Source organism: Lagopus muta, chromosome 8, assembly GCF_023343835.1.
Source record: "Lagopus muta isolate bLagMut1 chromosome 8, bLagMut1 primary, whole genome shotgun sequence".
Classification (NCBI taxonomy): Eukaryota; Metazoa; Chordata; class Aves; order Galliformes; family Phasianidae; genus Lagopus; species Lagopus muta.
The window spans coordinates 34,685,969-34,701,399 of NC_064440.1; the positions used below are offsets into that span (position 1 = coordinate 34,685,969).

Genomic DNA, 15,431 nt, shown 5'->3' on the forward strand with positions numbered 1-15,431 from the left:
AAAGAGAGCACGGGAGCAAAGGGACAAGGCACTGCCTGACTCCACGATCCCATCGGGCAGCTCGCTAGCCTGGACACACACACATTATTTAATAAGCACAGGGGCTTGCTTGAAATTAACACACTGCAGCTAGAGTTTAATTTTTACACGTGTTTATACAGCACATAAAGTAGCATATAATACATAAAGAAAAGACAGATGACAGTGTTTAGCCACGAAAAAAGGTAGAAGGGAATTTAAAAGTACTCCTCAGGCAGGTTGGAAAAGATACAAGCTGACAGATAAGCTAAATTCCAGCAGAGTGTTGGGATTACCAGAGGGGTCCTTTGTAGAAGCTGTATACAAAGAATGAGCCCACTGATTTGTGCCACAAACCCTTGCTTCACACGTTCTGGGTTTCAGTGGGAATGAACACATCCCACCCAGGGAGGAGCTCCCACACAGCAGCCCCCAGAACCAGGCACAGGGAATGATTTTAGGAACACAGTTATGCACTAGAGGCAGAGCACATAGGGACAGGCTTTGAAGGGAACTAGAAAACAAGCTTTGGTTCCATCTCGTGCTCATGAAACAGGATCAGGTAAGGTTCCTGTAAGTCAGCAGTATGCAGTAAGCAGCTCCACCACCCAGCACTGAGCAACACTGAGCCCTCAGCTTGGAACTGCTTCCATCGGCAGCAGCTCCACGTGAAGTAGGTGTTCTGCCCTGCTCACCATTCATCCACGCTATACATGGGCAACATTAAATTCACTGTAGATGGTGTTTCAGCCTGGGGCCCTAAAAATATAAACCAGCATGCCTGCTTGAAACACTATGCTTCTTTATTCGGGGATGGAAAAGGATTTCTTATCAGTCAATTCCTTGCATACTTTGCAAGGGTAGAGGTTAAGGCAAGCTGAGATACGTGTGTTCTGTAAGGATAAAGAAAAGGAGCCCAGTCCCAACACCTTCCTGCAGATAGAAGGCACAGCAGTTACTGCAGAAAACCCTGAGGCATGTTGCCTACACTTCTGACAACATTTCTAGAAGCGACTGGAAAAACAGCTTCCTCCGTTGCTCATTCCTTTTCTAACTGAGCTGAATAAGGGTATTCCTAGGTCAAGGCTCACACTGTGTCCACAGGCACACTAAAGACCAGCAGGGATTTCATAATCAAGTTTGAATGGTATCAGATGCTCACATTAAATACTAACACAGGTCTGAAAGCACAGCCCATGAGCACAACTGAACCTCAGTTTTAATGGGGAAAAAAAACATACAGGCACAGCAGGGAGATAACGTGGCCTCACACAAGCAATTATTTAAAACTGTAATTAGCAAAGCAACTAAATCCCTCTTCATTCTGGATACCTGAATGCAGGTTTCTGCTTCCCTACCAGCCTAACCCCAGAGAAGACCTCCTTCCCTGGAGCATTCTGGAGGTCTCAGGACACGAGCAACAATCACAAGGCTTGCAGATGTTCTGACACTCGTGCACAGTGGAGGCAGATGTTGGAAGGCAGTTACACCACCTGGCTGGGCAGCATCACCCGCATCCTGCCACCAACATGGATTCACAGGCAAACAGGAATTTATGGAACTGGCTGGTAGCAAGGGAGTAGAAAATGAAGAGCTCACAAAAGTAACCAACAGGCTTTAAAATCTCCGGTTAGAAACCATCAGCTCACTCCTTGCAGACCTTGTGATTTGATTCTGATGTTGAGATGTACAAAAGTGTCCCTCTAAGTCAGCGCTTCACAGAACGAGGCTGAGGCTGGCAGGACCTCCAGGTCCTTCTGGGCCACCTCTGCTCCTGCAGGGACTCCCACAGCAGGTGCCCAGCACCACGTCCAGGTGGCCAGGTGGAGAATCTCCACGGAGGAGACCACACAGATACCCATTTTTCTTAACATGTTCTTCCCTGCAGCCTACCCCTGCCTCTCCTGACCCCTGCCCATGGCCCACTGACACGGGAATCCCTGCAGAACAGCGTGGCACACATACCTGGCTGCCCGCAGGATTTGCTCCATCGCTGCTCCGTTCATCTGTATTTAGAAATCACTTAACAGGGAAAAGAAATTCAGCACCGCGTGAAGTTTAACCTACTTATCAGCCTTGTTTACAGGCAGAATTACAAGCCTTAAGATGACTGCAACACCCTGTAATAAGCCTCTACTTATCATAAAGTCTCCTCCATGCTTCAGGTTAAAAATAGGCAAATATGAAGGGCTGGAGGCTAGCAGGTAATGCACTTACACACACACCAGGAGGACCTCCGCCAAGCCGAGAGGCACAGCACCCATTTCCTGCAGGGATCTCAGGCACACTTCTAAGACTGAACATAATGCAAACCAAAGCAACTTTGCTTTTGTTCTTCCCATCCATTATGTTCACACCACGAGATGAGAAGGGAAAAGGAAAGGGAAGGATTCCCACATCTCAGCCTTTGCAGAGACAACAGTCGTTGCAGTAACACTGCAGAATGGCACAAGGAAGGCTTACCTACGGAACAAAACACTGATGCTCAGCCAGTGCAGCACAGCTTACCGTGTGTTTTGAAGCAAAAAAGGAAATGGGTAACACAGAACATTAATAAGATGCACAGACCTGCCCACATGAGAAAGAAGGGCGATGGGAACACATTTCAGCAAACAGAACCATACAAACAGATTTTGAAACACAGTCACATCACGTACCAGAATGTCTCAGGGAAAGGGTTTGGTGAGGTTCAGAAGCAGCTAACAGATGCTGAATTCATGCCCAACTTAACATCCCTAACACCTTGATTTCCCTAAGAAAAAAATCACCTTGAAAGTGACAGGTGGACATTCACTGCGATTAAAACACAGCACCCACTACACAAAAAAGCCTATCAAATACAGCTAATGGATTACTTGACAACAGATGTCACGTGTTTTAAAATAAATGTCATTACTCAGTTTACCCTAAAATTAATCAAAAAGCTTAAAGCAGAGTATCTTTTTCAAAGGGTAAAAGCATTCCCATACAGGTTTTTCCTGCTCCTTGCAGGGGAGTTGGACTAGATGACCTTTAAGTGTCCCTTCCAACTCAAACGATTCTATCATCTTTACTGCCCTGCATCTGGGGCCATAGGAGTCTGAAGGCACTTCCAGCAACAGGAAGGACAGACTGCTGTCCCTTCACACCATGACAATTCAGGACATAGATGGATTTGTCTCTCACCTAAGCACTGCCACAACATAACGAGGCTTCGTCCCTTTTAGCTATTTAGGGGAAAAAAAAAACACCTTCAACTTCAAGCAATACAGAATGCACATGGATGTCAGTGTGCAAGACTACGGATTGGCTAGTAGAAGTTCATTTATTTTCTACTTAAGCAGTACTTGAGCATTTGAACCTGCTGTCCTCTGTGAGCGCAAAGTAAGATTTTTCAGTGCAGGACTTTGAGATTGAGGCACAAAAGCTGTTGCCTTGCCAACATAAATATTTCTGTATCGCTCCACAGAAGAGCTTCTGAATGAGGATGTTGCATAAGGAACAGTTAGGTCAACACTGCTGTTTCCCAGGCAGCTTAACCTGACACAAATGCAGTCCCAGTCCTGGAAGGGCAGATGTTTCAGACAGTTGGTAATTCTGGTGCTCATCCCAAAGAAGGCTTCAGTTCTCAGGAGCCACAGGGAGAGCATCTCCATTCTGAAAGTGCTCTGCAGCAGCAGCACTAGGGGAGCTGAGGGTCCCTGATTCTTACAGCATTCATTCTAAGTAGAAGTGCCACCTTATAGTGACAGTAAGGAGCAACACAACATCATACCATGCCAAACATCACGGTCCTTAGACCTAAATGTGTGCACCCACAGCAAGATGCAGGGAAGCTGTGTAAGGGCTCCATGCCCCCTGACAGAGGCATCACACACCCCTCCAATACAGCTGCACTAAGTGGTTTAGCACCTGTGTTTCAAAATAGTTCTCCCTTGTGCCTTAAACATAAGCACTGCCATTAAGACACTGTTCACATGGGAATAGGCAGGGGAAAAAAATATCACGTGATGGTATTGCAATCTTCTGCTTAAAATGCACATGCATGCATGTATATACACAAGAAGCCCAGCACAAGTATAACAGTATTTCTGGAATCCATATTCTCTAGCCAACCAGCCAGACAAGCCTACTACCAAACACATGCAAACAAAGGGAGAGCCATTATAAATAACTTGGAAATGCCAGGAGCTGGCAGCAGTCAGCACAATATTTTAGTTCCCCTTCAAATCTGATTGCAAAAACTGGCATTTACAGCTTCCAGCAAGGGAAGATCTGCTATGGGGTTTTCTCTCAAAAATGAAAGCTTCGCTTACAGACATTCAGATTTCATTGCAAAGAACAAGAACCCCCTGCTAACACTAGGAAAGGAGGAATTGCAAAGTCTGCCCAACAATTGTGATGATCACTTGTTAGGAAGCACGTACAAAGCTGAAATTAAGTTCAAGTCCAGAAATGAGGGCACATTTACCAGTTCATCCAAAAATAAAGTCTTGCTTGGTGCAGCTAGAACTGAGGGAGCTAAATGTTGCCTTCAGATGTTATTTAACTTAGTAGCTCCTTCTATCCATATTTTCCTATTGGAAAATAAAGTTACAGGTAAAAGGTCTTGGTTAATCAACAAGTAACGGCTCCTGTATTCATTAGATACAACTCTATACTCCCCAGGTGGAACAGTTAGAACCAGGAAGCACAGGAATAATGTACCTAACTCGTAAACGTCAGTTTCCACAGCTGACATTATAGCCAGATCACATGGGAAAGACTTCATAAAGACTTTTCTACAGTCTTAATATTGAGATTTACCCTGCTTTATAACTTCAGACGAGTGACCTTTACATCTTTGTCTGTGCAAGATGGGAGTCAAAACAGAAACAAACACTATCCATGAAGATCCTTCCAGTGCTTGAAGGGAGCCTATAAACAGGAGGGGGAGCAGCTGTTTAAGAGGGTGGATAGTGATAGGACCAGGGGGAATGGTTTTAAACTGAGACAGGGAGGTTTGGGTTGGATATGAGGAGGAAGTTTTTCACCCAGAGGATGGTGAGGCACTGGCACAGGTTGCCCAAGGAGGCTGTGGATGCCCCATCCCTGCAGGCATTCAAGGCCAGGCTGGATGTGGCTCTGGGCAGCCTGGGCTGCTGGTTGGTGACCTGCACACAGCAGGGGGTTGGAGCTGGGTGATCACTGTGCTCCTTTGCAACCCAGGCTGGGGAGAAACAGCAAGCCAGACTAGGCTACAAACTAAGGCTCACTTACAGCACAGTAAAGACCTGAAGTTTTAATTGAGAAGAAAGCCAGTGTGAAACCCTCTCAGAGCAATGAGTCTGTGCAGGCTGCAGGTGGAACAGAGGCTGGCAAGGCTGGGAGCAGCTGCGTGCCCCAGAAAGCAGAACCTCTCCATCAAGGAGAACCTCAACAGAGAACAAGGGCCACAGCTTAAGTCTTATTGGTGTACTCAGAGATAAATAAAACTGCACAGAGCTCCAATGCACTGCACGCTTGTTATTTTAACGGCACTCGCTGCCCGTGTTGTTGTAAGGAAACATTTGGTACTGTTTTGTCAATAAAGCAGAAGTATTATGTCAAACACTGTCATTACGTATGTCAGAAACATCAAAATCATTCAATGCTCCATTCTAAAAATTCCATCAAGATAATAGCTTATGTTGCATGCCTTTCATGAACAGATTATCATTTCTCAAGTTCAATACACTGACATTTCTCTTTCCTCAGACGTTGGAAACCCATTCTGCTTTTTTGGCAGAAGCCGCCTTTTGCTGTGTTTACTGCAGTTGCCTAGGGGAAATCCTAACACCAATTATCAAAAGCAACACTATTACATTAACAGCCTGCATTAATGGCTCTTTTTTTTTTAACCCTACGTGGCTCAAAGTGAACACAAACACACATACACCCTAGAAGCAGATCTGCACTCTCCCTTTTCCAAAAAGCCGTGCCAAAGAAAACACTGTTATGTTATTTCAGCACCCTCTCACAGATCAGTTTGTAACCTGGAGGTTGTAAATTCAGTAATCAGCATTAAATTAATTGATACAGCAACATCAAGAGTGGCTGCGGTCTGCAGAGCAGACCCAACCTGTTCATTCAAATGCCCCCAGCTCATTCCTCTGTGCTGACCTACGAAGTCAAGATCTGAATGCAACTCTACTAACGAGCCTGCGCTCTGCAACAGACAGCATCGTGCTATGGAACCAAATGCAGCCACAGAGCTGTCTACTGAACTCCTGAAAACAATAGTGGTTTGACAGCTGATACAAGCAATTCCATTTTTCTCATGCAAAAGAACTGTTAAATCTACTACATCATTGCCAATGGTTGAAATAGAGAAATCTGGAGCTCCCCTCAGTAAGCAGCACTTATGAGTAATTTCAACCTTTCCCTGGGTCTCAAAAGAGCCCATGTGCTACTCTGCTTCAGGAAAATCAAACATTCCTTCCTTAGCTTGACGCTCACTGGCATTAGTTAACAATTCCAGGTTAAATTTACCTTTCCAGTCACGCTGAGCATCCTCAAATTCAGAACAATAACAGCGATGAACACTACAAGAACATCACGTTTTAATTGCCCTTTTCCTTGCACAAATTGTGCTTTAGTCACCTGCACGTGAGCTCCATTACACCAACACAACTTACCAACACTGGTAACCCAAGCAGCAGGCAGAGATAAATACACATGGGAACCTAATTTACACAGCCCAGTTATGGGAGTGGAGATGAATGCCTCTCCAACAGTTTTACAGAAGAATTCATTGATATAACACAAGAAAGCCATCCATTACTGCCATTGGGAACCCAACCAACAACTTGTTACAGGCTAACATAGAAATTCCATATTTCTTTTTAATTTTAATACAATGACTGCTAGCATCTGGCACACCCCTTAATATTGTGCAAACATCAATCCATCTCATTCTTTAATTCAGCCAGTGACCTTAATACCAGTTCAGATCTTAATCATCTGGTTGTGTCAGTGCAGCTGGCAACCATTCTGCTCGACACCGGACCTGCCCAATAAATTATAATGAAAACCCCTTTAGCCAGCGCTTGACAAAGCTTAACCAAAATGCAATTCCTTCACCTTCTAGATCTTATTTTCATAACAACACCTACACAGCACTCATTCACAGTAACTGAAAAAGTAAGATGAGCACCAGAAGACTTCCAGACCACTTAATGAAATGCCTTCCCAGTGTTAAAAGGGAAGCACATCACCAAAAACCTTCAGCTACGACATGGGAAGCTGGAAGGAACCCATTCCAACACGTTTCCACCATACAGTTCAAATTCCACATGCAGTGAAGCTCAGCCTGCTCATCCATGAGCTCACAGGGCTGGCACACAAAGCACCAGCAGCACGCACATGTAAAACCACAGCAGGGCAGCAAGGAGACGTTGCAGAGCTCACAAGAATTCTCAAATGAAGCTCTGCATCGAGACTGGAGGCCTCCAGCTGGTCACTCCTCAGTTTCCTTCTCCTTCCCACAACCATCAACTGCAGAGAACACAAGATAAGTGCTTAATCCCAACACATGGCAGGTCTGTGCCACGCTCCTGCTCCCACCAGAAGATGCTTCCCCACACTTAAGCTTTCCTTCCCAAAAGTAACTCTTGGAAAGAAATCTGATCAATGCTTTTAAAGACAGTTTAATGGCCGTATCAAGAATAATTCGCCTCAAATCTACCTCCACCCATTTCATAGCAACAAGAAAAAATGCGCAGATTTAAATATTCCTCGCTCTCGCTTCACAAATCTGGAGCTTCAGCTTGTTCTGAACAGTATTACATGACCAAGGTAATTAGGAACAGATTTGCAACATGCATCACGCAGGCAGCACTGGGATATCTGAGCGATTATTTCAAGTTGAAAATGTCAAAGGCGTGCTTTTCAATTTGTACATTCTCTATGGGCCTTGGGTAGGTGGTAGAGAGCAAGTACAAAGTCATATAACACACAGCACCACACAACGTCACGTGGGAAGCAAGTCTCAAGTAATAAACTCTTTACAACTGGTGACACAGGACAACAAAACATTCAATTAAGGATTCCTCCACTATTACTTTAAAATCCAGGCACAGCCCTGCCAGCAACACACCAATTTTGCTTCAGCTAAAAGAAGCCATACTGTTGACACAACAAGACTTTACTGAACAGCAGCTCATTCCAAATTTAAAACACTAAAATACATCTGGCACGCAAATCATAGCATGTCATGAGACTTTTTCTTCTTCAGAAATACCAGGGGAAATTAAGGACAAAATAACTTAAGCTTTCTGGAAAGTCACCAATAAGTAACAGCTGAAACTTTGCACAGAGGGCTCTGCATGATTTTGCCTTCTGCAACAGGATGACGTTTTTCTAATAGCAGAAGCCTCAGCTGCACTTGTCTGGAAAAAAAGCAGCAGAAGATGCTGGGCAGATAGGAGCCCTGTTTGCCCCCTGCAGCACATGGGACTGCATCGCTGCTCCTGGGACACACGTATGCCTTCTGGAAAACACAACTGGAAGCTCACTTCCAGCAGACAGACGTGACACTGGCGCATCCACAAAAACCCTTCCGGAACGTCTTGGCGCTGAAGATCACTGGTTACTGGTTAACTCAAGTCTTAAACTTACCCCAGACTGACAGGACTGTGTTCTGTGGATATATAGCTGTGCTCTCCCCTTTAACAGTTTAAGAGCAATGGCACGGGACAGGCAAGCACAGCCATATGAAGCAACTCTCTCTTGTGGTTACCTCAAACTTGAACCAAGGTCAGACCACAATTTCCGCCAAGACTACTATGAACCCACAGAAATGCCTCTACATCAATAAAACCTTACACTCCTCGGTTACTGGCTCTAAATACACAGCTTTGCTCCCCACACTTCATCCCTGGGCACGCTCCGAGCAGCACCAGTGGGCTGAGTGGGCTGGCAGAGCTGGGAAGCAGCTCTTGCTCCAGTCTCACCCCATGTACTCAGGGTGCAGTGAAGCCCTGGCGCTACTGCCCAAAGAAGCCATGGGTGCTGCATGGAGACCTTCAAGGCCAGGCTGAATAGAACCCTAGGCAGCCCGAACTGGTGAGGTGCACCCAGCCCACGACACAGGGGTTGGCACTGGATGGGTTTTAAGCTTCCTTCCATCAAGCCATTCTTTGAAGTTCCCTAGGTGAAGCTCTCTGCTGTACCTGTGCTCCAAGGGATGCTCCACCTGCTGAACTGATAGTTTTATGCTTAGAGAAGCAGCAACCTGCAGATCACTGACCACTTTGATCAGCTCTTAGCACTCAAGGTATAAGTACCATAGTTAAATGCTTCATCCCAGAGACCTTATAAAGATTTTTAAAGCGCAAGTAGCATCACAGGCTCCACAACCAGCATTTCTGGTCTGACACGTCCCAGCCACCACCACCAGGATACCTTCAGTGCCTCGCAGAGCACAGACGGTCACCCTGACTTCCATCCTACAGCAAACAGGATGGAAAATTTTCCAAGTTCTTCCTGCATCCTAGGGACACACAAACCCCAGCCTGACTCCACCTGCCATTAGCAGCAACTGGCTGGTTAAGTACTTAGCGGAAAGAAGAAGATAACTGAAAGAGCGTGGCTTCTGAGCTCGTGCTCTTAAAAACACCAAGCTCAACCGAAATACTTTGGAACAGAAGTGCAGGACTTACAACGCATTTACATCAACATTCACCTACTCCCTCACATCAGCAGACATTTCCAGTCACCATAACTCATCTTTAGGATTCCAGAGGTCCATACAGAAGGAGGGAGGCCCAGCGCAGCGTGGCACTGGGTCACCCAGTGACCTACATACTGCCAGCCAGCAGCTCAGCTTCCACAGCATAATTGAGCAGACTGTACTTCTCTCACCCTGCCATCCCCGAACACGGGGAATCCACCAAGTGCTTTTTCATTCGCAAGACACACCTAACGTGTTCTCCTCAGAACCACGCTGCACATCTAAGGAGAAAACACAACCAAGCACTTAAAAATGTGCAGTACGGCATAAAGCACCGTCCGCTCGCAGCCCGGCGCTCCCAGAGCTGCGTTTCCCTGTCCTCATGCACAAAGGCCCCTTAACACCCAGCCTCAGGAGCAGGCACCTTTGCGGGGGGACCCATCGATGCTCTCCGAGCTGGACTCGATGTCGGCGGCGGCTCTACGAAGGCTGCTGAAATACGCCCTGGACCTGGAGAAGCTGCCGCGCGGGGAGCGGCCGTGGGGGCCGCCGAAGAGCGTGGAGGCGCCGTCCTTGCGGGCGAAGATGCCGCTGAAGAAGCGCAGCAAGCGGTGCTCGTGTGCCACGGGGCCACCGGGCGCGCCCTCCCGCCCCAGGCGTTCTGACAGCCGCTGCAGGTCGCTGTTATCCAGCGTGCGGTTCTTGCTCTTGCTCCGCTCCCAGCGCTCCAGCTCGGAGAGCGGCTCGGCCTTGCTCAGCACCTCACCCACGTCCAGCGTGTTACGCTTCTCGGCAGCGGGCGGCTCCGCGGGAGGAGAGCCGGGCGCCGGGGCCTCCTCGCTCCGCGCGGCCGGCGCCGGGAGGCAGCCGGAGCTGCTGTGCCTCCGCACCCGGCCCGGCGCCCGCGCCCGCAGCAGCTCCGAGCCGCTCCACTGCCTGAAGCTGAAGCTGCGCCGCAGCACGCCCGGCTGCCTCCGCGGGCTGCGCCCCGGACCCGCGGCCTCCGGCCCGGCGGCCTCGGCGGGAGCGGCGCCGGCCTCCTCCCGGTCGCCGGGGTGCCGCGGCCAGCCGAAGGGCGGCTCGGCGGGGGGCCGCGCGCTCCTCCGCGGCACCTTGAGGCGGCCCAGCTCCAGCTGCCCGGTGCTGAGGGTCCTGAAGTTGCGGAAGCCGCGGGGGCTGGGCATGCGGTCCTTCTCCTCGCCGCCCTCCTCCTCCCGCTCCTCGCCCTCCTCCTCTTCCACCAGCAGCAGCCCGGCGCGGGGAAGGCTGCGGGAGCCCGGCTGCCCGCCTCCCCGCCGGCCGCGCCGAGCCGGCTCCGCGCCGCCGTCGGGCCCCAGCAGCTCCTTCTTCACCATGGTCACGGAGATGCGGTAGACGGTCTTCCTCTGCGGGGTGCCCCGCTGCATCCTCTCGGGAGAGGCGGCGGCGGCGGCGGGCGGCTCGCTGCTGTCCAGCAGATACATGGCTGCTTTCAGCCGCGCGGCTCCAGCCCCATGCCGACCGAAGCGCGGATCGGAACTGTGCGGGGCGAGCCCCGCGTCACGCCCCCGCCGCAGCGAGGCTCCCGGCGCTCAGCCGCGGCGTTCCCGCATCGCCGGCTCGGCGCGGGGGGCGGCGCGGCTCACGGCCGTTCACCGCCCGCACGCACCGCCCTGCAGATCGCGACGCGCGCCGCCAGCAGCCAGGTCCGGTTTTCAAAGGATTAGAGCGGCGGCAGCCTTCGGTTTCATTGTTTACGGCGGACCGCGCGTTTGCGTATTTTGCGCCCCTGGGCTGCCTTGTCTTTTCTCGCGGCCGAGTAAATCCGCTTAGCGCCGGCTGCGCGGGCAGGGCGCTGCCAGGGGACGCGGCCGCTCCGCACCGCTGCCGTTCCCGCTCCGGCGGCGGCACCGGGCGGCGGCAGCCCGGCCCCAGCCCAGGAAGCCGCGGCCCCGGCAGCCTCCGGCCGGGCGGCACCAAGAGCCGGGGTGGAGTCGAGCTGCCGGGAGCGGAGCGGCCGTTCCGAGCGCCAGGCAGCGGGCCCAGCCCTAGGCTGCAATTCTGCTGTGCTAGAGCCGCACAGGAGAAGGCAAATGCTGCCCGGAGCCTCTCGCCGGGCTGCACGGCTGCTGAACTGATGCACGTCCTGATATCTCAGGTGCGGGGTGAACTGAGAGCAACACTGCCTTTTTGACACCAGAGTCAGAATTAACCCAGCTCTAAAAACAATGAAGGAAAGGGAGAAGGTAACTGATCAGAACTGAAGCCCAATGCTGTCAAGGCAATGATAGGCAGGAAGAGCTTCAGAATAAGGAGAAGAAGAAAAGCTTTGCCTCAAGCAAAGCAGCCAAGCAGCGTGACCGCAAGACACACACGGCACAAGGGGAGGCGATGTCAAGGTCACTGCCGGCCGCGTGGCTGCGTTCTCACCCCAGACCCCTCACCAAGCGGAGATGCCGCGCTTAGGGTACCACAGGCTGGGACGCACGCGGAGCCGCCGCCCGCTCCACGCCACGTTTTGCAGCAGCCAGGCGCAGGCTCCCCGCTCCCAGCCGAGCCAACCATTTTTCAGCCGCCCTGCACGGCAGAGCCGTGAGGAGCCGCTCCGAGGCACGGATGCAGAGGCACGTTCCTCCAGCTCCGCTCGCAGCCTCGTCCTCCCGCTCGTGGCCGCGGTGTAACGAAAGGATGGACGTGCCGTGGGATGGGAGGCGGGCAGGCTCCTGTTAAGCAAAGCACCTCCTCGGTTCTCCCAAACCCCCTTTTTCCTACCGAGGCTGTGCTTTGGTCGCTGTGCTGTTGCCAGCACGGACCTCATGCTGCACCCATCGCAGCGACCCGCCCCCCAGCCACGCCGTGCCCCGAAAGGCTCTGCAACTCTAGCGCAGAGGCAGCCGTGTACAACCACTGTCCCCATGCAGGAGGATGCCCTGGAATTCAATTCCACGTGGCTGCCAGCCGGGCCACTGACCGCTCACCTACAGCAGAACGCAAAGGGGAGGAAAAGCATCATTAAGGCAAGTCTACTGCCAGCGAGTAACGTTACCGGGAGCCCGGACAAAACGTGGCTTCTGCAGCAGCAGCACCTGATGCTTAGTTTCAGTCCCAAAAACAATGTGATGGGTTTCCCTGTTTCGCTGCAAGCTCAACTCCTGTGATGCTGTTTTGCTTACATGCCCACACTTCACTTTCTTTTTTTCATAACTTCCAGCCATTCAAATCATCACCGTGCTGTCTTTTCCAACAACCCAATGTCATGGGTTTCAAAGCAAGTTCACCTCTAGATGCACAGTATGATTCCAAGTATGCGTTCCTTTAACAAATTCTTCACAGAAGATGAAATTAGGTCATCTGAACAATTCTCACCCCTATTTTAACGTGATTTCACTTCTCTCTTCTAGAAATATTGCGTTCCATCCGCTGTTTGTCATTACAGATCAGTGCTCAACGAGGAAATGAGAGGAGGCATCTGGATGAGAACAGCATTCTGCTGGAGGGTACTGGCAACACAGAGACCAAACTCCAGGTCTCTCTCAAGCCATGAGGTTATTACATTAAACCACTGATCTGTGTTCTTCTGTCACTGCGCACTTGTCCATTAAAATCTGCCCCAATTCACCGCAGGCAATTTTTTTGCTAAGACAAAGAACAGAGGCATCCCACAAGAGGAGCTACCAGCGAGATGTCAGTACTTCTGTCAATAACAGCCTCACTGTCAGCACAATGGGATCACATTCCTGCCCTGAAAACATTGGGTGCCAAGCAGGAAATGGAAACAGGCTGATGGGATGTGCACCGAAAATGCAACACAACTCTTTGTTACCAGGAGAGAAGGAAAACTGCTCCCAGTTCTCCCTGCAATGCTAATGCTGAGTTACCTGCAGCTCCACCAGCTCTTCTGCAAAAGCAGCAAATTACTTGCTCTCTGCAGCCTTGCTATCTGCTCTGAGATGATCCCAGAATTTGGCTTCCACTTCACGTTGTTTTTTGTTTTTTAATCTAGGCTGCCAACCTGTATCGTCTGCCCTTAAGAAATACGAGTTCTATGATTTGCTTCCACGCATGCTGGCAACGTAACCTACACAATTCTGCTCACCATTCTTTCCAGCTTTAAGACAAGACACAAGTCAGCACTGACACTTCTCAGATACCAACACAGCAAGGCATCCTCTGTTAGCGATGCTCAGAAAGCATGGAGGGCAGCATGAATCACAGAATGGCCTGGGTTGAAAAGGAGGACAATGCTCACCCAGCTCCAACCCCCTGCTGTGTGCAGGGTCACCAACCAGCAGCCCAGGCTGCCCAAAGCCACATCCAGCCTGGCCTTGAATGCCTGCAGGGATGGCGCATCCACAGCCTCCTTGGGCAACCTGTTCCAGTGCCTCACCACCCTCTGGGTGAAAAACTTCCTCCTCATATCCAACTCAAACCTCCCCTGCTTTAGCTTAAAGCCATTCCCCCTAGTCTTATCAGCATCCAAGAGGGGCTGAAGGGACTGCCCTGTTTGTCTGGTGCCCTTCAGCCACAGGTAGGCAAAGATTCCAGAGCTTCCATGAACAAACAAGATAACTCACCTTTTTACACACCCTGTGCTCCCTTATCAGGCTGTTAACAATGAAAGTTCACATACAATGTCACTTCAAAACGTCAGTTTAAGTACACAGTTTGTGAAGGTAAAAGCCACACACAAAAACACACCTCTGTAAGTTCCAAAAACCTTCCTACCTTATTTTGGATATTGCTTTTGTTAAAATTAAGTGCTTTTCAGCCCACTCAGTGCCTTTAACCCTCATCACACACACTAAAATATTCTGACAGGCAGCATCAACACGCAGTTCCAACTGCTCACACTCAGGACCGACTCCTGCTTGTTACATTTGGTGCAAGAAGCAGGAAAAAAATCTCTCAGGAAATAGGAAAACGTTCCTGCAAGCTATCTAGTGTTACTCATTTTTAGGCAGGCCACTTTTCACCTCCAGTCGTTTACATACTTCAAAGAGATTGTACTGCAGTGAGGAAAAAACCTACCAGAACTCAAACTAAAATTTAAGCTAACAAGGGTTGGAAGCATGTGACTTGTTCATTAATGGCACAACCCAATTCAGTACTGAAGACCATAGAATGGCTTGGGTTGGAAGGGACCTCGAGGATCCTGAAGCTCCAACCCCCTGCTGCATGCAGGGCCACCAACCTCCATATTATTTAATACCGGACCAGGCTGCCCAGTGCCCATCCAACCTGGCCTTGAACACCTCCAGGTTGGAGCATCCACAGCCTCTCTGGGCAAAGGTCAACTTACTCTCTGCATGAAGCCTAGACAGACTTTTTCAAATCCTATAAATCCAGAGGCTTCAGATGGTATGAAAATGTACTAAGATGAGGAATAGGCAACCTCTCAGCTACAGCATCTGTAGCACAGCTATCATTCTCAGTACTGCTGTTCCATATTCCCAGGCCAAAGGACACTCAAGGAACAGAGGCTTGTGATGCATCTTCTCACAACTTCAGAAAGGAAGTGCTGTTTCAGATTCAAACTCAAGTCCACTCTGAACACCTACCCACACATTTTGTTTACTCTGCACAAACATCTGCATGCTAAGCCTATGATTTGCACAGAATTACACAAGCACCCCTTCTGCTTCCATAAAGGCAGATGGATGGAAATGGCCCAGACCCCTGGCCCTCCAGTTACTGGATTCAATAAGCCACCTGTGCATTACAGAGGACTCGCATTAAAAGCTTGCTTAATGCTGTTCTGTAACTG

General features: G+C 49.9%; 1 protein-coding gene across 9 annotated transcripts in view; it reads right to left on the bottom strand.

Annotated features, from left to right (window-relative positions):
- Nucleotides 1-15,431, bottom strand: part of AGAP1 (ArfGAP with GTPase domain, ankyrin repeat and PH domain 1) — a 286,404-nt gene that overhangs the window by 224,735 nt on the left and 46,238 nt on the right. The window contains exon 1 of one of the 9 annotated variants that reach the window (XM_048954184.1): nucleotides 10,113-11,172. The exons of the other annotated variants lie outside the window; for them this stretch is intronic. Coding sequence (XP_048810141.1) covers nucleotides 10,113-11,151 — 1,039 coding nt within the window. The 5' untranslated portion in view covers nucleotides 11,152-11,172. Of the gene's footprint in view, nucleotides 1-10,112; nucleotides 11,173-15,431 lie in introns of those variants that run through there. 9 annotated transcript variants of the gene reach the window in all.